This window comes from Phallusia mammillata, chromosome 6 (assembly GCF_965637545.1).
Source record: "Phallusia mammillata chromosome 6, kaPhaMamm4.hap1.1, whole genome shotgun sequence".
Lineage (NCBI taxonomy): Eukaryota > Metazoa > Chordata > Ascidiacea > Phlebobranchia > Ascidiidae > Phallusia > Phallusia mammillata.
In genome coordinates, this window is record NC_137257.1 from 14713713 (window position 1) to 14734776 (window position 21064).

At 34.8% G+C, this 21064-nt stretch overlaps 1 protein-coding gene across 3 annotated transcripts in view; it reads left to right on the forward strand.

Annotated features, from left to right (window-relative positions):
- The window catches only part of LOC145232518 (uncharacterized), a 31781-nt gene extending 10991 nt beyond the window's left edge, over nt 1-20790 (forward strand). Inside the window, exons 13-36 of one of the 3 annotated variants that reach the window (XM_080097143.1) lie at nt 2199-2311; nt 2388-2498; nt 3133-3193; nt 3547-3673; nt 4180-4274; nt 4341-4440; nt 5363-5466; nt 5526-5621; nt 5743-5824; nt 6890-7044; nt 7418-7502; nt 7633-7743; nt 8484-8657; nt 9350-9450; nt 9897-10035; nt 10557-10715; nt 11515-11730; nt 12796-12996; nt 14628-14863; nt 17299-17489; nt 17827-17952; nt 18550-18687; nt 19379-19450; nt 20157-20790. In XM_080097143.1, the coding sequence (XP_079953269.1) occupies nt 2199-2311; nt 2388-2498; nt 3133-3193; nt 3547-3673; nt 4180-4274; nt 4341-4440; nt 5363-5466; nt 5526-5621; nt 5743-5824; nt 6890-7044; nt 7418-7502; nt 7633-7743; nt 8484-8657; nt 9350-9450; nt 9897-10035; nt 10557-10715; nt 11515-11730; nt 12796-12996; nt 14628-14863; nt 17299-17489; nt 17827-17952; nt 18550-18687; nt 19379-19450; nt 20157-20443 (3280 nt within the window). In that variant the 3' untranslated portion in view covers nt 20444-20790. The remainder of the gene's footprint in view (nt 1-2198; nt 2312-2387; nt 2499-3132; nt 3194-3546; nt 3674-4179; nt 4275-4340; nt 4441-5362; nt 5467-5525; nt 5622-5742; nt 5825-6889; nt 7045-7417; nt 7503-7632; nt 7744-8483; nt 8658-9349; nt 9451-9896; nt 10036-10556; nt 10716-11514; nt 11731-12795; nt 12997-14627; nt 14864-17298; nt 17490-17826; nt 17953-18549; nt 18688-19378; nt 19451-20156) is intronic. The other 2 variants (XM_080097145.1, XM_080097144.1) reach the window with 2 other exon arrangements.
- Nucleotides 20791-21064: the final 274 nt, after the last annotated feature.

A 21064-nucleotide genomic window follows, 5' to 3' on the forward strand; every position in this document is an offset into this window, starting at 1 on the left:
GTTGAATAGTGATGGGACGAGTACCCGGTACTCGCTACTCGGTATCGATGGTATCGAACGATTTCAGTGGCATCGATACTCGGTATCGAAATATTTTGTCTCAGTTTTCAATACCAATGTGCGAGTACCGATGGCCGATTTACACCGTAAGAATACGGGCAACTTTTGACCAATATTTGCTTCGGACAGCAAAAAATCGAGAAAAAGTTCCGCCAGGTAGCGTATATTTGTTTCGCTATCACGTGGTGATTACATTTTTCGGCATGTGTGTGTGCACGCCTGTACCCCGACCACTGGCGTAGAGTGCGCGGCACCCCCGCCCTTGACCGTTGTATAACGCCAAAATCGCATCTTTGTTCAAGTTACGTCGGTTTTAAAACGTGTTTCCAACTAAACAAATGCGCTTGAACTCATGCCATTGATCGAACAGACGTCGGTGTTTCGCAATAAGCGGACATTTTAATGGAACACAAACATGACATAACGTTTGCAAAAAAAATAAATCTAAAAGCCGAGTGTAACGTCCGTTTGCAAAGCACTGCAACGGCCTAAACTTGATCCAAATAGACCTCAGTTTAGGCGTATACAATACATGGTCGGCTATATTTAAAACGTGAATCGCCCGCCGTAACACATTATTTGAGAACTAAATCATCGTTAAAGTTGCTGATTCCGCAAATCGTCCTTTCTTTACATTAGACGTTATGTGATAGAAACTATATAGGGATAGGCTAAATCCCGAAGGTATCGGTGTTTGGTCCCATACGGGTACAGATGTAGTGGATACTCCACACGATACTGCACATGATTTAGGTATTGGCGTCGGTGATCAAAAGTCGCACCCCCGATATTTTTTAAAACTCTACAGTCTACACCTATGACCCCAACCATGGCAGATAAATTAGACAGTGATGCAACTAAGCACAACATTACACTTAAGTACTCGGTAATCATACTCGGTATCGAAGGTATATACATGTGGTACTCGTACTCGGTATCGGTACACGCTTCAAAACCTGGTATCGTCCCATCACTAGTGTTGAACCCCATCATTTATCTCACTAACCCCCTAAAATGGGTGAGTTTTTTAAAAGCTGTCAGAATTAAATGGAACTTGGACAGCTTGTAGAATTCGTCATTTATAGGTGTCAATTGTTGTGTTTAACCCTGTTGCCCCAACATTTACCCCACTAGCCCCACAAAATGGGTCATTTTTTGTACAATGTCAGAATTGAATGAAATTTAGATAGCTTGTACAGTGTGCCATTTATAGGTGTCCATTGTTGTGTTTAACCCTGTAACCCTATCATTTACTCCACTAACCCCCTACAATTGTGTGCAATTCCCCATTAATAGATTGTTCTGTTTTGTTCTATTTTCTCACTGTTTAACACTTTTTCTCAGATAGACCATAAAAAACCTTCAAAAATGTATGAATGGAATGAATTTAAATAGTTTGTACTCCATATAGCATATTTATTTATGCTCAGTACCAATCACTGTGTTTGACTTAACAATACCAAACTTTCTCATTGTTATCTCTTGAAATGCATTATTTACAACTTTGTATGTGTGGGGACCCATGAGTTACAGTGGATGATATGGGACCCAATATAAAATATGTGTAGAAAATATATTAATGTTTCAAAATAGGCTATAGTATATATGCAAGGCCAATATGTGCTAAGCCACCCTTCTAGTTTAAGTACAGATGAATCCAGTTAATTGCATAGGTTTGTGAAAGCTTGGTATATCACTTGTTCAGAAAATTGACTGCCTAATCACATAATCAAGTGAATTGCATAAAAAAATGGACTGGTTATGTAATTATCTGGATGCAGTTGCATACTCTGGTTTGTCACACAAAAACACAAATTTGGGTTACAATGAAAATATCTGCCGTGAAGATTTATCATCTTTGCTAAAATGAAATTTAACAATTATTTAAACACCCAGTAAAAATCTTAAATCATTTCTGTTAGTAAAAAGCAAAAAATACCACTTTTTTTAGGAATTGTTTTTTGTTCAGTGCACAACAATATCACATTGTCAAGCGACCATAAACATGTATAACTTAATCAAATTTAAAAACAAACAATGTTTACTGTGTAAAAGTTATGCCAGTACATCAGTGTCAATAAACTACACATACAGAAATGTTACTATGCAAAACAATTGTACTTAATTTTTATGTTTAGTACCTCCGTAAGCAAAGAAGCATCAACCCCCATGCCAAGAACTTCAACAAAGAAACAAAGCAATGTCACAATGAAGAAAACAACCATTCCAATCAAAAAAGAACTTTCTAAAGGTATTTGAAACACCTTTTGAGAAAGTTTTTTGTTTGGGACCAAAAAATGTTAACATAATCAATGTTAATGATTTAGTTTCGAAGCCATCATCTCCACATCGAAAGCGGCAACAATATTCAGCGTCAAACAGAGAACTACCGAACAAAAGTACTACAACCAAGCGCAAGAAAACATCAGAACAACCAGGTTTGAAATGTCCCTTGGTTAACACAATTGCCTTGTGTTATGCAATGAATCACAAGGTTGTGGGATCTAATCCTGTCTTGACTACTTGTGTTTTCCTGAGCAAGAATCTTGAGCAATGTTTTTTCATGCAAATTGTTGTACTGAAAGTGTTCTGTGTTTTCTGGAGACATTAAATAGTTTTGTTGTTTTTTTCGATTTGTGAACCTTTGTAGATTGACTTCAAAGATCGAAATAGTTCAGTATCATTCAATGTTTTAAAAAGTTCCGCTAAAAATTTAACATCCCTAAAATGGCACCTTTCATCGATTTAAACTTCTGTGCATCACAAGTTCTGAGCCACATCAGCTATTGTTCGTTTGTCTGTGTTTCATCAAATAGTTTTATACTTTTGCCAAGATGTAAAGAATAAACATTAGTTTTTACTCAAACCAAAGATGCTGTCCCCATGTCTCTTTACTGCATATATATTCTAGTTGACCCTATCAGCAATTAAAGTGTTTTGTGCATACTGTTGTGTCAAATGTTGGATTTGGACCTGAAACCTTAAATGTTACTTGAAAAGGGCAAAAAAAAAAAATTAAGACAATCAAACCTTCAATACAAACTTTTTCATCAAACTGTGTTAAATTTGTAGATCATGGTTCAAGACACACAGATTTGGTTGAAGAAAATGAAGATGAAACCACCAGCAACAGGTGCCTGTAAATCATGTGTAATATAACTTACAAACATGGTGAAATGGTTTAGTGGTAATATTAAGACCATAAATTGTTTTTCTGTGTTTTACTTCCCCTGTGTGAATAAACCTGGTTGGTTAGTGTGTATTTTAGAGATGCATCGAAATGGATTTTTTAGTGTCGATACCAAGTACCGTAGTTATTTAAAGCCGATATTATGTTTGCAGCAAAAGGCCTAAATTCCTACTATTTTAATGCTGAAAAACTTTAACGTTGTTTAAATGCGACTGTTGGGTGGTTGAAAAGTACCTATTTCTTAATAATTATCCTAGTTGTTTTGCAACTTGGAAAATCATATTTTATTTTGACAGGTCTTATACCATTAGAAAGCATCACCATGACAGAGCAGGAGAACCAAGCAACAACAGTGAATATCAGCCCTTTGCTTACACCTTTCCCACTGATGTCAAACATGTCTTGGCTGCCACTAAAATTCAGGTTTAGTTTTAGTGCATTTGTTTTCAACAAACATTTAAAACCTGGGGGCATTGCTTAGTTGTTGGGACCGAATATTTTTTCCTTGTTTTTAATAGATGTTTATGTACAATTTCAAGACAATTAGTTTCAATTTTGTTATTGAGAAAAGTTTTGTAAACTAAATTGAAACAATTTTTTGTGGAATAAGATGAGTGTTTTATTAAAAAGAAAGTGGAGTTTTGACATATATAGTTATTACAATTACCAAAAGGAACATTTCTAAGTCAATTCTGTGGGTTACACTTGCTTTATGTTTAATAGATAATTAAATATCATAAGTTATAACACCTTACTAAATGGGAATGCTTGGTGACCAGCTGATTTGGTATTTCGCGTCAAATGGGCCTGGAGTACTGTGATTCATATATGAGTGTACCATGATCACTGGTCTGCATAGAGCCATAGACGTTTTGGAATTGATCCCAATTATGAATTTATGTTCATCTTAAGTTATAAATATGTTATAGGCTGCATGGAGAGGTTTTCAGGCAAGGTGGAAAAACCCCAAAGTGCTTCAAATCCGCCAAGAACTACGGTATCGTAGGTCAGAGCAGTATATAAGGTAAGTTACTTATTTTGATGTATTTCCAATGCAAGATGTACTTAATTTTTGTATCCAAACTTTCAGTCTGTTGTGCCACGAACTGCAGATGCTGAAAGAAAAACAAGAGGCTGAAAAACGGATGAGAGAACTGCAAACTGAAGCAATTCGCTTTATGTGGGCTCAGGTATGTATTATTTTTTAAACAGTATGTACTTGATCAGTAATTTTTAATCAGTGTTCCGTCAAAGATTGTCAGGTGTTCTGCAAGAAATTTGTTGGTTTGACTAGTATTCCATAAATTGTCCAAACTCACTGATTTAACACAATAGGCGTAAATAGCTTTTCTTGTATGAAAGTAATCATCTACTATCACTAGTTTCAATGTTCCATTGCGGTTTGCTTCATTTATTGTTGTGTATATAAGACTCACAAAACAATAAGAGCCTAATTGCATAGGTGTGTTGCTGCTAAAGTACAATACAGTAGTTGAGTGTGTGGTTGTTTACTTTGTTGCACCTTTATAAAATTTTGTTTGGTGTTCTGCAAGATTAGTTTAATGCATAAAGTGTTTCATGGCTCAAAAAAGTATGCAAAACACTGTTCTAAATTATCCACGTAGTGTGGACAAAATTTTTAGAATTTTTACTAGGATATAGTCTGTCTCAAATAGATAAATTAGATTTTTGCAGTTATTGTTGCCGTTTAAATATCATGATATCTTATATTGTAAGATAAAATATCATTTTTGCCAATGAATTTAAGATTAACACATGTAGCGAACAGAATGTGGTTTCAGAGGTCATTTTAAACTACATTATTGTGTTACATAGGTGTACACAAGGTTACTGAATTATCCATGTTAGTTAGGGAGATATGGAGTAACAGGAAAGCACTGTAATATAATAGAGAACAAACTGATTTACACCAAGCATAGGACTTTTGATACTGCATCAATAGTAGTTTTGATGACAATAAAGGCAATATATATAAATATATATATATATATATATATATATATATATATATATATATATATATATGCTGAAATGGTTGTTTAGGTTAAAACAAGAAATAACAAACTATTATAGGTTGATTTTTTCGCATAGATACGACAATTGCAACAAGATCAAAAGACAGGATCAGCTGGGGAGAAAATAAAATGCCAGACTTGCAAGTCTTCGCATCCTAAACGGCAAGCCTGTGATAAAAGGTATTCTGCAAAAATGTTGGTAGTTGTTTTCTGTAGCAACAATATGGATTGTATTATAGGTCTTCAAGGTCTCCCCGTCGCTCACCCAAATCTTCTTCTCCAAGAAGTGGACACAAAGTTAAACAGTTTAAGATGTCGCCCAGATTAAAATCCAGGTAATGAATTAATTCCGGTAAAACAAAGCTTTTTCTTTGCTTCAACAGAGACTTTACATGTAGAAGACAATTAGTTTGTTTTTTAAGGTAGCATTTTAAATAAATTTACCTTTTTGTTTAGAATGGCTGATTCTGAGTCAATGCTGAGTTCTACCTGTGGTGGAGACACACTTGTTGAGTATCCAACAACATCCACTCAAATAGTAAGTTCTAAATTATAGTTGAACAAAAATACACTAAAACAGGGGTGTGCAACCTTTTTCGTCGGTGGGCCATATAACCAATTTCGGAGATCAAGCGAGGGCCACAATGTTTTTCATGTAGCGTATTTACACCTTTTTTACGCTACTGATGGTGCGGCTTGCATTATAATATCATGTCGATATAATTTCCACCCCCTGCGTTTTGTTTTATTTTGCGTTTAAAATCAACTTGAAAATGTTATGTGCAAGTAAGTTTCGTCACAACACTGCCTTTGACAACAAAGTAATTGTTTACTAGACAATGAGGTATATTACGTCACATTCGGTATAGATACGCAACCACCACCTAGTGCGCATAGAAGACCATAGGTCTGGGTGAATTAAGTTCCATGCGCTGGTTTAGCTTATTCTTGTTACGAATAGCAACTTAGGAGATTTACTGAAAACTAGCGGGGATTTTTTGCTAGAATGTGCATTTTTACTGGCTCTGTATCAGAGTGTTGTCGAGGGCCACACTAAACGGCTTGGCGGGCCGGATTGTGGCCCGCGGGTTGCACACCCCTGCACTAAAACATCATGGTGCATACCAAATCAGCTGATCACTAAGCATTCCCAAATTGCCATTTGTAGGCTGTCGTGGGATTTGAACCCACAACATGAGCGTTTCTGGGACTCACGCTTACCAACTGAGCTAAACAGGCTCAGTGGTGAGATTGTCAAAAGTCGAATCACTAGCACCGTTGCCTGCTTTGTGTGCTGCACATGTCAGCTTTGTAGTCGGGGATTGCAAGATTGACCAGTAAATATTAACATAAATTCTGGTATCAGCCCCAAAGAATTTATGCAGACTAGTGATCATGGCACACTAATTTCAAATTATGTCTTGCCTTATGGGAATGCCTAATGATTGGCTGATTCGGTGTAATGTCTTCAATAGGTCTGGCATACTATGATTTCAGGGCTGATCCTAGATATCAATTGATGTTTATCTCAACTACACAAAAACATAATTGTTTTTGGCAATAACAAAAAAAGGAATGATGATTTGGGGTGTTTTATGTAAAGAAAAAAGCTGATGTTTCATGGAGGGATGATGTTGATGCAACTATATTTCACACTACTATTGATACAACACCGGTTCCAACATCTGTGATTGTAAAAGAGAAGTTTGTAGAAGACACAGATGAGGGAAGAGGCTCTTTAACTACTGATGTTGAGGGGTAATGACTTGTTGCTGAAATATAAAGTTAAATCTTTCAACTTTTGGGCCTTAGTGACAAAAACAATTGGAAAAGTGACATCCTTTATTATTGAGATTTGGGGGTCATCGTCACTGTAAACCACAGTTGCCATTAAGTAAAAAATAGTTTCACAAGTGTGTTTGTAACTGGCCAGTACAAGTTTTCTGTATTTTGACTTTATTTTTTTAAAGGTTTCTGCAAATTTTTAAAAGTGTTTGCAAGAATTGAGAAGTAGCACAATATGAAATATTTTACTCAAAATCAAAGCAACATTTTTTAAATTTGTTTTTAGATTTTACCAATATAAATGCTATTCTTGTATTGCTATTTCTATTATTTACCAATTTATTAGAATCCAAACAAGTGACAATGATACAAAAAATTCTAATAAAGATGACCAAGAATTGAAATCAACTGTAGAACAGCTTCAACAACAGGTTTGTGGATAGACTACATTGTCCAAAGTCTCCATTAGGCAATGGAGGATTTTTCAATTGTTTAAAAAATACAGTTTTGATTGTTTTGCAAATTCATATTTTCACCATATTTTTCCCCATTCTGGTTTAGGTTTTGCAGCTTCAGTGTGCATTGCTTAGTTTTTCGGACAAGTTGGTAAATGACGATTCTACTGAAAACATGGATACAAATAACACCAGCATATTTATACCAGCCATACAGGTAATATGAAACTAGCTTCTTCTTTAGCTGCTACAGTTTAAACCAATATTTTTTTTCATTTAATCTAATTTTTCCTAAATTTGATTACCCTTTTTCTTCTCACCATGATTTGTAGTTGATTTTACAAATAGTAGGTTTGAACTTTAAATAAAGTCACCTGATTGAACGTTGTCTAACATATCCTTTGTTGTTTGTGGAAGCAAACCTCCAAATAGAGATAAGTTTTGATCTATATCAGTGGTTCCCAACCTTTTTGTAGTCACGGACCTCTTTTATTAATTTTATAAGTCTGCGCACCCCCATGTAATTTGCCGTAAGTGTTTTTCTATTTCACGTTTCTTGCATTATACCTTGTTACGCCGTAGTGGTCAAACACAATGAATCTACATTTTCTGATATATATAATTTGACACAACACTTGTCCTACAAAGTCTATTGCCCAAGTGTGTTGTGATGTCACAATAGGGAACCAATTTAGATGTGATAGTAGTATTTTTCTGTTGGTTAATGATACTAAACATATTTGCCTCCATGGACCATGTGAAACCATCTCACGGACCCCTTGGGGGTGCGCGAACCTCAGGTTGGAAACCACTGATCTATATGGTCCAATCAGTGCAGTTGATGACAAAACATTGGCCAAACGACTTGATACATATATTTTTTGGGCACAGTTTTTTGGGAGTAACAGGCTGAAAAGCATCTGTATTGAAATGTAATAATGTTTTGTATTCATGAAGAACTTGGCGACATCAATTGAGGATGAAGATGAAGTTGATACACAAGTTCAACCCCAAGAATTCTCTTCTGACATTCGTGTTGAATCAGCTTCACCTGACATGAAAAAGCTGGTGAGAATTGAAGATGAAGAAATCACGAGTGCAAGAGACGATGCTCCGAAAATTTCACTTGAGGTTTTATACTTTTATTTTATTTTAATTCAGTAATTTTTATGTGCAGGGTTACAATTGTTTCTAATTTGACTTTTTTATCTGACAAGATTATAAAACATAAAGCTGAATTGTCATTCAGTTGATTTGTTGTAATTGTTTTATGCCAGAATACTTGTCAAGTCAAAATGTTAATGACTTTCAGGCAGAAAAACAGACTGATTTAAATCTTCAGGCTGCATTTTTTAGTGCAAATTTCCCAAAAAATCGAAGCTTTGTAATAGTTTTAAATATAACAAACAGTACTTACATATTCACTCGCAAATAATTTGGCCTTTCACGAGAACCACTTTACATGTCGTTGCTGGCACCAGTGCTAGAGGTTATAAATTCTGATTTCATGGGGGGAGAAAACTTAAGCATAAAATCGCTGCAATCAGAAAATAACAAAAGATGGACATTTTAGTGCCGGGCCTAAGTACTAAGCATTTCAAAATACGCTCAGTTTGCCACAATCGTAAACAAAGAAATATGACCAGAATTGTCCGGAAGTAGTACTGCAAAACAACACATAATTGTAACCAAATTTCAAAACAGTGCAAGGGCTTGATGTAAAAATCATAACATTTATTTTCTGAAAGGTATTGATGATATAACTCGCTTTGCCAGATGTTTTGCTTGACGAAAACCTAAACAATAAAGTTTCATTTTTATAGGCAATTCTCACTGCACTTGACTCAGCTTTACTGGAACAAGAACTTTGGTCTTTGTGTGAACAGGCTTGTTTGGCATTGAAGAAGAAAAAGCAAACAATAAAGTAAATGCATCTGTTGACGATAATGTCATTAAAACCAGCTTTATTTCTATGCAATGAGCTATTTCATTACAACAAGTTAAATTGTTGTTTGATTTAAGTGGTTTCTTTATTTGAGAAGAGTTGTGATCACACAAATGTAAATTGAAAAACTATGTACTGCCTGTAATACCCTTATTAAAACTTTGATTTCCTTTTGATATTGGTCTAAGCATCTTTTTCCTCAGAAAAACACAGAGTTATACAATAAAGACTAAGTAGATGTATGAGTTCAGCAGCTAAACATGGTAATACTCCGTGGAAATGCTGACAACTGCAATAAAAACTTGTGATACTGCAGCAAAAGCAGTATTTTCCATTGGTCTTTGGTTTACAAGCTTATCGTTGTGAATTATTGCATTGTAGACATGCAACAATTTTAAATAACATCTTTTTGATCACTTATTTAGATATGTTGCTACTGATACTATGCATGTAAGAAAAGATGGAATGATCCGGTTCCAAGAAAACATTGACCCTGAAAAAATTGACGAGTTGTTCATTGCTCCTGAGGTTGTTTTATCTGAGAAAAGTGAAGATAATTTCAAGGTAAATATGTCTCTATTTGATTGGTGAGTTAAAAAAAATATTACTAAACAATAGAGATTGCTATATTAGGGTATTAAAGCTAAACTTCTTTTTAAAGGTATGTGTTTATTATAAACAAAATATTTTCAATCACTAAGAGCACCTGCATTATTATTTAGGTTTATATTTATGAATTAAATGAAATTTGGATAACTTGTGGAATTTGCTATTACCCCTTCTTTTACATAGCATGAATATTTAACCACAGTACTGATCACTGTGTTTGACCTCACGGTATCATGCTTTTCATAGTTATCTCTTGAAATGCATTATTTACAACTTTACATACCCATGAGGGTCTGCCAGCAGAAACAAACTAACATTATGAAAAGTGACTAATATTGGCCCCAATATAAAATAAGCATAGGGAATATAGTAACGTTTTAAAGTAGGTCATAAACGTATGTGCAATGGCAAAATGTGCTAAGCCACCCTTCCAGTTTCTTCCAAAAACTAATGTCAATGGTTTTCTATTGTTGTAGTCTTTAGTATTTGGACTTTCTGTAACACTTTGGTCAGCTGCTGACTTCCAAATGAAAGACGAGGAGGCTCCAAGTTTTTCACCAGAGTTTGAGTCTCTCTTGGTTGCGATGTCACATGACAACTGTAATGAACGTGCTGACATTGATTTTGTGCTAAAGGTAAAAACATTGCCAGTTTGATAGAGAGGAAAACTGTTTTTTTACATATACATTAGGTTGACGAGAATTGGGCAGGTCATATCAGACATTTACCTTAAACCACAGAAAATTGAACCGACTGCATTCGTTTTAAAAGCACATTCAACATTCAAAAAAGCATCATTTTACTGATAGTTTGAATGAACTATAAAAAATAAAATTAATTCGATAGTTTTTTCATACATGGGTGTGGTCTGAAAAATGAAAACAAAACTGAAATATAACTCCAACACAGGCTCAGCAAATCATGGTATAAAAATGGTGCGATTATTAAGGTTTTGTCCATATTCTTTTTGCATCATTATTGTCACATATTCACAAAAGTAGTAAAAAAGAATGGAAATAATGCTTCGAATTTAATCTTTCGCTTTGACCTCAATGTTACTGTCCAAGGTCAGTTTTTGAACCTAATTTTTTCAGAAAAAGGTAACAGCATTAGAGACATAAATTAAGAAGCTCTTTTTTCCAAAGAAAAACATAACAAATTGTTTTTCACTTAAATTTGTTTTGCACAACGAATACCATTGACCTGCAGTAACCTCTCGCCAAGTGAGCACCAAACAACCTTTTCACACAGTTCTCAATAACATGCAGTCCTTAGTCTCCAACAGTAACGCTTTGTCTACTCTATTTTATACATCACTCAAGAGTTGCTTCCCGATTATTTTGGAATAAAGAAGCTACATTGTGACATTGTGTCTCAGCAAATTGCTATTTATGCAATACATGAGCTTTAAATGCATGTTGTTAAATTTTGTAGACATGTGAGGAATATCATTCAAAAACTCAACGGAACTCCCTGGAAGTCTGTTCATCTTTGTTCTTGGAAGCGAGTGACTTTCGGCACCAGAAGAAGAGAGAATTGGGAAGCAAACTGATGCAGGATGTTATAAATTCTGGAAGACAACAAACAAAAACAAATTTTGTCGCCCATGTTGCTCCGACGATCCGCAACTTCTCCTTTGCACTAAAACCGGTAAATATAAAACTTCACTTGCAAGATCACAAGTTTTGGAAATGTTGTATTTCCAGGTTAAAATCAGTTGACAATCTTATAAAGAACAAATATATTTCGCTAAAAAGCATCTCCAGTGTCTATAGAGAGCAATAAAAGGGATTATAATTAGAAAAAGCTAATAGTTCTTTCACAAGCACGATCATTCCTCAACTGAAAGCCTACCAGACTAAACCAACTGTGAACACACAATGAAAGATAAGAAACGCACGGAAGATAAAAATCGTAAAAGGCGAAAAAAAAACACATCACTTACACCTCGGTAAAACATTTTTTTAAAAGAAACTATTAGCTTTTTTAGTTATAATCCTTTTATTGCATTCTATAGACACTGAAGATGCTCTTTTAGCGAAATATATTTGTTCTTTATAAGATTGTCAACTGATTTTAACCTGGAAATAAAGATTTCCCAAACTTGTGATATATATAACAAAAGGTGGCAATTGCTGCAACAATTGTAATAGAATAGGGAATGATTCCCAGAATTAATTTACCAGGATTTTTGAGTAAGGCTGTTGCCAATATGTCAATTATGGTATTGTTTTGGGGACAAGAGCTTAAACACAGAAACTGCCTCTTTCTGCCTCTAACATATGCTGTATTTACTAGATCATAAGCTGCCCTGCGTTTAGGGCTGCATTTTGAGATATTAAGAAATTGGTTGGAGCACCCTTAATTGTAGGTTGCCTGCTGTATTGTTTATAAATTAGTGCAGTAAAGTTTGGATTACGAAAGGAAGTCAAATGCAATTATATTAAAAATTTTCACATGCCATAAAATATGTAAGCCGCCAAAAAAAGCTATAAATATAGAACCTAGAAAAGTTAAGATATAGTTTTATGCTGTTTGGTGAACATATACTCTAACTAATTGAGTCCACAGACTCATAGTGAAGAAATATTTCTATTAAACTATACTGAAGCAAATTTTTTGGCATCTCGGACATTTCTTGCCGAAAACAAACTTTTTACAATAGAACTAAGTTTACAATGTAAGTATTTATTGGATGCTGTCATCCTGTTGTAGGTGACAGAAAGACAACTTTCACCAAAACCACTCTGCAATTTGACGCCTCATGAGAATTTAATGAAGGAAATTCAATCTGGAAAGGAACTGAAAAAATCTGCAAAACCTAAAGTTTACACAATTCGCGACATGTTTGAAGAGGATCCTTCATTGTTGCAAAAACTCAACATCTTACCGGGACAGAGAAGAAAAAATGTCAAGGTATTTTTGTGTATAAAACTGTTGCAATAGGTTTAATCCATATCCAAATCCAAAACAAAAAAATGTTATTTGCCGAACTCAAATTTAATGTGACAAAAAAACGAAATCATTCAAAGAATAACACTGGGCAACAAAAAAATATTTTTTCACTGGTGTCTGTAATGTTTTAACTGATTTTGACTAATTCTAGTGCCCTGATTTCAAAAATGCAATCGGTTTATCTGTATGACGTCTAGTTTTCCTGTTATGGTACACCCTTGTTTGAAAAACAATCCATATGTATATACTATAGTGAAACTGGTTTTGAGTATTTTATTTGGAATTAACGTTATTGCAAGAACAAAATTTCGAATTTAATTTTAAATGTAACAGATGGACACTCCTAACAAACAAAATTTAACACAAAAAACAAAATAAAAGTTTCAAATTTGTAAGTTATCAGGTATAGGCCTACACATGTACTTTGGTAACTTTCGGTACTGAGTGGCAGCAATATCGTCCCGTTTAATTGACCAACAGCAGTTAGCCAGGACCACATTATTCTCTCTTCCCTGACACGTTTCGTTTTACTGATATCCTGTTGGAACCTTTCAGCTTAATTCTCATCATTTATATCCCCTATGTTTTAAGGAAAGTGTAGCTTTATACTCATTTTTGTGCCCAATTTTTCAGACCGCTTAATAACTTAGTTATGTACTCTTTCTAATAATTTCAGTCCCTTTCTACTGTTTTTGTCCATTAATGCAATATTCCAATCAACATTAGGTAAGTGGAGCCCATTGCTTGTCCTAAACCCCTAAAGCCACATCGAGGTGTGCAAGATATGCACATTTGATACAGATATTTTTTTCTTTTTAGTTATGTTGTATGGATATTCACCAGTAATGTAGCATAAAACATCTTGTTATTTCATGCAACACCTTATAGATGGCCTAACCACTATTAATTCTAGTTTTACCACCTTGCTTTACTAGTCTGAAAATCACTCCATAAAACACATATAGTTTAAAGTTACTGTTAGCCTGTACCAATCATTTTTAGACAGAGCATAAGCATAGAACACATATTCATGCCATGAAACTGACTGCACTGTAGGAAATTGATGTGTATAATGAAACAAAACTTTAACAAACACATAAAAGCGTGATTTCAAAGTCATTGAATCAATATGGTCATAAATTTTGAATTTGTAAATTATTTAAAAAGTTGACCTGATTGAAGAAAACCGTAATGATTTTTGAAATCAGCACCCCAAAATTAGTCAATACCAGTTTTAACATTAAAGACACGAAAAATTGTGTTGGCCAGTGTAATTAATCACCAAGGCACAAAACAGATGACAGAGACCAAATTGATTTAAATAGAACTACTGGAACTTGTATTAAGTAAGGTTCGTACATTTTCTGGCTATGAATCAAGCCATGTTCTTTTTAAAACTTGATTCATTGATATAGTACTTTGATGCAACAAAAACATGCTTATTAATAAAAGAAATTATTCACAATCATGGAATTCACTGACCAAATACACAACTATATTATGTAAACCATCGCTAAACATTTTTACATTGAACTTCCTATGTATTTACTTGGTCACAAAACAATTAACATTTTCTCAATCCTTTGCTACAGGCATTACAGATTGCACTGCGAAGACAACAACCCAGTGACCCCAAATCGCCCCCTAAATCGGGGATTCCAACCCCACCAAGGGCGTTACGAGCTGAAATCAGGAATAACCCCACCCTAAATACTTCTGATGATGCAACCACGAATGACAATTGCAGTGTGATTTTGAGATGGCACCCTGCACACATTTACAACAAACAAGGCAACGAAATGCCAAAGGAAGCTATTGTTGGCTACAGGTGAATGATCATGTTTGTTTTACCATTAACTCTAATAAGCATTCTTACATGTTGGGGCGCGAATGTGATGTCACACATGTTAATCGTCATGGGCAGTGTTTTTTTAAGGTGTTTTTTAAGGCAAATTTCTCCAGCGGTTTCCCCAAATTTGTATAAACAATTTGTTTAAGCAAATATGGCTATTTTTGGTATTTAAATGAAACACTTGCGGTCTCTTAAAACTACTTAGCAGTCACCCAAACCAAACCTTAAAAAAAAACTGGTCATGGGTATGGTGCAATCGCATGTGTGTGTCTCAAAAAGAATTTGCAACGCACAGGCACTCAACAACACGACACCCATGCCGCACAAACATTTACAACTGTTTTGTTGCTATTAGATTTGTAGCGATGCAATATTTTGGCGAAAAAGGTTTTCCACAACAAATAAACTGAGGTCATAATTTCCAATCTTCTTATGATATGCCGTATAACACAAATCATAATATGTTGTTGTAGTTAGGGTTAGCCTGATAATACTGCATCGGCACCCATACCTAAAGCTATGTGTGACACCGCTACTCATCCGATGCTTAGGTGGTATCAGAACAAATACTGATACATTTATAAACAAATAAACCTTGCTTTAGTCTGCCATTTTTCAACTAATTTTGCGAACATGGCAGTGGCGTCATTAACAATTGAGATCGATCATCAAACTGTTCAGTTCAATCTATGAATTAGGCATAGACTTTCAGGCACAAGCAAATTGGATATTGTGAGATAAATTAAAATTCTTAGTCACTAGATTATAAACAAAAACATTAAGACGTTTGGTGGCCATTTCTAAAGTAGGAACCAGCGATACGGCTATTAATAGTGAAATGGTTTTGCATTAGGTGGAATGAGACACATACACAAAAACATATGTGCTACTAATATTTTCTGCGCGCTACCAAATTCCAACAAAATTTTTGCACCCCTGTAGATTAACTACATATTATTTGGCAAACCTGAAACTGAATATTTTATAAACACAAATTTGAAGCATAAAATGTGTCTTTTCTGCTTAATGAGGTACACCACAGCAATTTAAACTAAAATTGCATCAACAGTTTTTAAAACATTATCATTTTTCCCACTTCAGACAAAAGTTAGTAAATTATTGGCATGCAGTCAACCTAAACCCCACAGATCTTAAATGATATTGAACACAACTATTCTGTTTATTTACTTGGTAGAAAAAAATATGTTTTTGTCTAAAATGTTTTCGACCGTCCAAAGGCATCCCTTTAATAACCTAACCAGCCAAAGGCAACCCTTAAATAAACTTTGTGTAACCAGAGAGCTGTGGAGTATAAGCAAAGTTTTGTGTCAGCAAGCTATTCTTCACACTTTTGGAAGTTCCACATTTATATGCAACATGGCAATATTGCCAGAGTCGCTTGTCAATTTTGCTTGAATATTATTGCACATGATATGTGTCAAACCAATGCCAACCTGTGTTATTTCAAAGTGTGGTTTGCTGTGTAATCAGAATAATTATATTTGACTCTTCAGTTATATTATAAAGGTTGTACACCTCTATACTACCAAATTTCACATTATTATATAATTTACAGAACTTTTCAGAGGATGGTGTTTGGTGTTAAAAATTATTCTTTATGTTAAGGATTTCTATTGTTGCGTTGTAATTTCGAACGTTGTGTTTTAATTAGCACCTCATTTCGAGCCTTGTATGCCTTTAGCGCAGTGCAGCATTCCTTACATTTCAAGTATGGTCCGCAAGCACACTATTCCTAATCTGGCGTGTTTTCCGTGGAATGTAAATGGATAATCGTTGCCTATATAATGCTGCGCATGTTGAGTTTAATCATTCTATTTTATTTCCGTTTACTTGGTGTCGTAAATACAACAACTTGAAGAATACAACAATTGGCGACGATTATCCATTTACATTCCACGGAAAACACGCCAGATTAGGAATAGTGTGCTTGCGGACCATACTTGAAATGTAAGGAATGCTGCACTGCTCTAAAGGCATACAAGGCTCGAAATGAGGTGCTAATTAAAACACAACGTTCGAAATTACAACGCAACAATAGAAATCCTTAACACTTTAGGTTCAGTCAAACTAGTAACATGAAGGCTTGTGGTTTTTACTATGTTTTGACAAGCGACATATGAAGGCTGATAACATGAACAAAATTAGCCAAACAATTAAATTAGCCATACAATAAATATAAGTGTTCATAACCAATACCGGTATGTGTTGAGTTAATTTTTGTATTTCCTTACCAAATTTTCAAACTTTAGACACTGTTAGTCGCAAGACAAACCAAAATAAAACACAAAAATGCTTGTTTTAAAGCACATTTCTCTTTCCGATCTAATATGCTTCATTCACACATAAGATGTATTGTTGTCATTGATTTGCTTCTTTTCTTCTATTCACAGGATTTATGTAAATGGGCAGCCCAAAGGAATGGTTGCAGGAACAAAAACTCGAGCACTTCTGGATGGTTTGCATCGTTCGTGTGAATACAAGATTCACGTACATGCTGTGGCAGCACTTGGAGAGTCGGACCCATCCAATGTTGTTATTGTTTACATCACTCAACATCAAGTTGTAACTCAAAGAAGCGAAGGTTTGTTCAAATTCAGTAACCTTTTATGAAAACATGTTTTAAATAATCACTTTTCTTGAAATGTAGTTGACTTTTGTTTTAAATGCAAGTTAACAAAGTTTTTTTCACAATAAGTTACAATATAAGGAATAGTGATATAACCAAAGCTGATGTTTTGTTAAGCTTTTGTTGCTTTTGCTGAAACAAATTTGCTGCCACCAAGTATTTTTGTCATACTAAAAATGAAGCAAAAAAGCTTTTAAAATGTGCACAAAAATTTTCGAATATGTCCTATATATTGCAATGTACAACAAACTTTCTTTTTTATTCAATTACAAGATTGTGATTTTTTAAACAGTTTTCAGCAGTCCTTATCAGAAAGAAACAAGCAAATTGCATTCTCAAGAAGCCGAACTTGCAAATGAAAACAAGAATAACTTAACTACATCGCAGCCCATCAATCCTATTCCAAGTAATACTAAAAGTGTGTTAGTTGGTATTCACTGTTTGCTGTGAAATTGTGTGGTGTTTTGTCAATATTATCATAAGATTTGATATTAAACATTTTTGAAACACAGAAATTGTGTTATGCACATTTTTTGCCAGGTATAAACATTAAAATATTACAGTGTTTTGACAATCACTATTTATTGACACAATTTTTTTTTTTTCTTCCCTGAACTTTGTCCACCCCCTTTGCCATCGAATATTTGATAGGTTTGGATGAAGTTTTTGTAGATGGTAGATATAGTCATGTAGATGTGCCATTTGTTTTGTTTAACTTGTTGGCTCCAACATTTCACCCACTAGCCCTCTTAATTTTTTTAACAATGTCCGAATTGAATAAAATAAGTATTGGGAATACTAATGTTTCAATATAGCTAGGTCATAGTGTATGTGGTACAGCAAAATGTGCTAAGCCAACCTTTTAATTTAATGCAGAATAAGCAAATCCATGGACGTTTTTTAGCTGTTGTCTTTCTGTACAACAAGGTTTAGCATAAGATGGAGAAAGTAACTGAAAAAATTACATACTACCAATTACCACAAGTTTATGCATATTTCACTGACAAATGCGCAGGTTCCAGCAATGTCCCAAAACCCAAAGTGAAGATCTGTGCAGTGTTTCCTAAGCAAGAGGTGAAGAATAATGAAGGCAAATCCCCCAGTACAAGCCCAACAATTATGCAACATGGAGAATCTGCTACCGACAAAACTGGTAAGATATAGGATTAAATCTCTAAAAACCTGCACCATTAATCAAAGTTAAGAGCAAGAATGTGCAAAGTTTGCTTTTAAATAGAAAACATTTTTGGAAACTGATAAAATTCAGCAAGTAAGAACGACCTTACTTTTTTTGCATGAAAAATGTTTATTAAAGAGGAAAAAATGTTATTCAACTACCCAACAAACCAGTAGGTTCTAAGATTGTGTATTGTATTTGTTCAATTGCAACTGGGTACAGTTATTTATGTGAATAACAATCATTGACAAATAGTTTACTAAAGTGGTTCCCAACCTTTATCGATGAATTCCTCCCTTAACCAATCGAAACATTTTTATTCTTTAGACTACGTAGTAGATAATAAACATATAAAAATAAATAAAAATAAAAAAATAAAATGCCCAGAGCTGAAGTATTTATTTACAAACCACAAGTTTAAAATTCTTCCCTGGTTGGAAACCACTTGTTTAGTATGTAACAACAGAATCAAGTATTATAAAACAAAAGTATACTAACAGCTTATAATTGTGGGAGAATAACAACGTTTTTTAACCCTGTACTTTACAACTTATAACTGAGCAAATGCAGTATCCCAAACCCTGTTCGATGAATCACAATGCTGGTATAGTTAGCAATGAATAATTTCGAAATCTCTCTATTAAAGTGCAAGTATTTTACATTTTAGGAGGTTCTCCCTTGAATAACTCAAGTGATAGTTGGACGACTGCTGTGTCACAGGACGACAGAAACAAAACAGGTAAATGAACATGGCGACACAAAGTGTTATCCATTTGACATCAGTAACATTTTTTAGAAGTGATTTTGTGACACAAGCATTTTTATGTATGGATGATTGTGTAGAGTTGCTGTATTCATAAAATCTCAAACTGAGACCATTTCTAAATACTGTACCTTTTTTCATTTGCCTCACAAATCAAGGGAATTTTGCCTTTAAATAAGGGCCTGATAATGTTTAGTTGAAACACTTTCAGTTTACGTTCTTGAGTTTGACATAAATTATCAAGATTTCTATATTTGTCTTTTTTCTCAAAGGGCCATTGTCAGCAATGTCATGTGCACGATTTGGCAACACACATGATTCTGTGTAGCAGCATCAATTTTCTTGTCCGCTTTGTTTCAGTGCACAAAAAATTGCGCGATTTTAAGACAATACTGCTCTAAGAGAATGGGGCCGAATTTACTTTTATAACTTATTACCGAATTCGTCGATAAACTCCATCGTTAAGTTAGTACTGTTTAGTACGTCAGGCCAATTGAAGACGTTGTATCGAATGCTTGGGAGACCGACTTGATTCGGAAAATCCCTGCATTGAGCCTGGGGTATTATGATTAATTATTGAGTACGTCATGAACGCTTCAGGACCGATCCGCATGTTTACCTTAGCTATCGAGAGCTTTAAATAACTTGTTTGATACTCAATCAAAAGTGTATGTTTATTCAGTTTCACGATCTCCAGGATCAGGTGATGATATTGTGGATCGCGTTTTGCGGAGATACGGAATCCAGAAAAACGTTCCACCACCTGCACCGGTGTCCTCAGAAAAAGCATCTCAGTCGCAAAATACTCAACAGCAAGCAGCCAGCACTGTTTCTACCGACGATGAGACCATGCAGTCCTTTGTTTCCGATTCAAACAACAGTCAACCTAGCTCTGCAAGCAGCGCGGATAATATAACACCTAGGTCCAAGGCTCTGCTGGAACAGCTTAAAGATGAATTGCTAATGTAAACTTGGTGTTAAGACATATGAATAGCTGGGATCAGCCCTGAAGCGTCTTTAACGCTGATTCGGAATAACGCCGTCAATAGGCATGGCGTACTATGATTGGTAAATTTGATGTGTTTCTTTTCTTCTGCAGTTCCAAGTGATATTGTTAAATATCTGCGTTAGAGGTTCTGTTTGCGATTAATTTGAAGCGTGTTTCGCTGTGTTGTTTTTCGATTTGAAGTGGAATTGTACGTTTTTTTGCAGATCGATATGTAATGAATTGTGAGATGTGTGTATTTTTTGTGACGTTGCTTCTTCAAGTTTGCATTTTTCATGACAAATATATATTTTATTACACAACACCATAATATGGGCTACTCATGTGTACGCTGTACCAGTTTTAAACCACCGAAGGTACATCACAACTGATAAATGACCACTCTGTCAGGTTGTTGGTTTCTCCAGTCAGTATTTTTCGGCAATACCATCTGTATGTTTAGGGCGGTGGTTCCCAACCAGTGGTACGCGTACAACTATAGCGGCGGCATTCCTGGTGGTACGCGAAAACCTTTCGGTATTTTATTCATTCCGTAATTTTGCACACGAATCGCTTTTTCTGACATAAATCGTCTGTTACCTAAA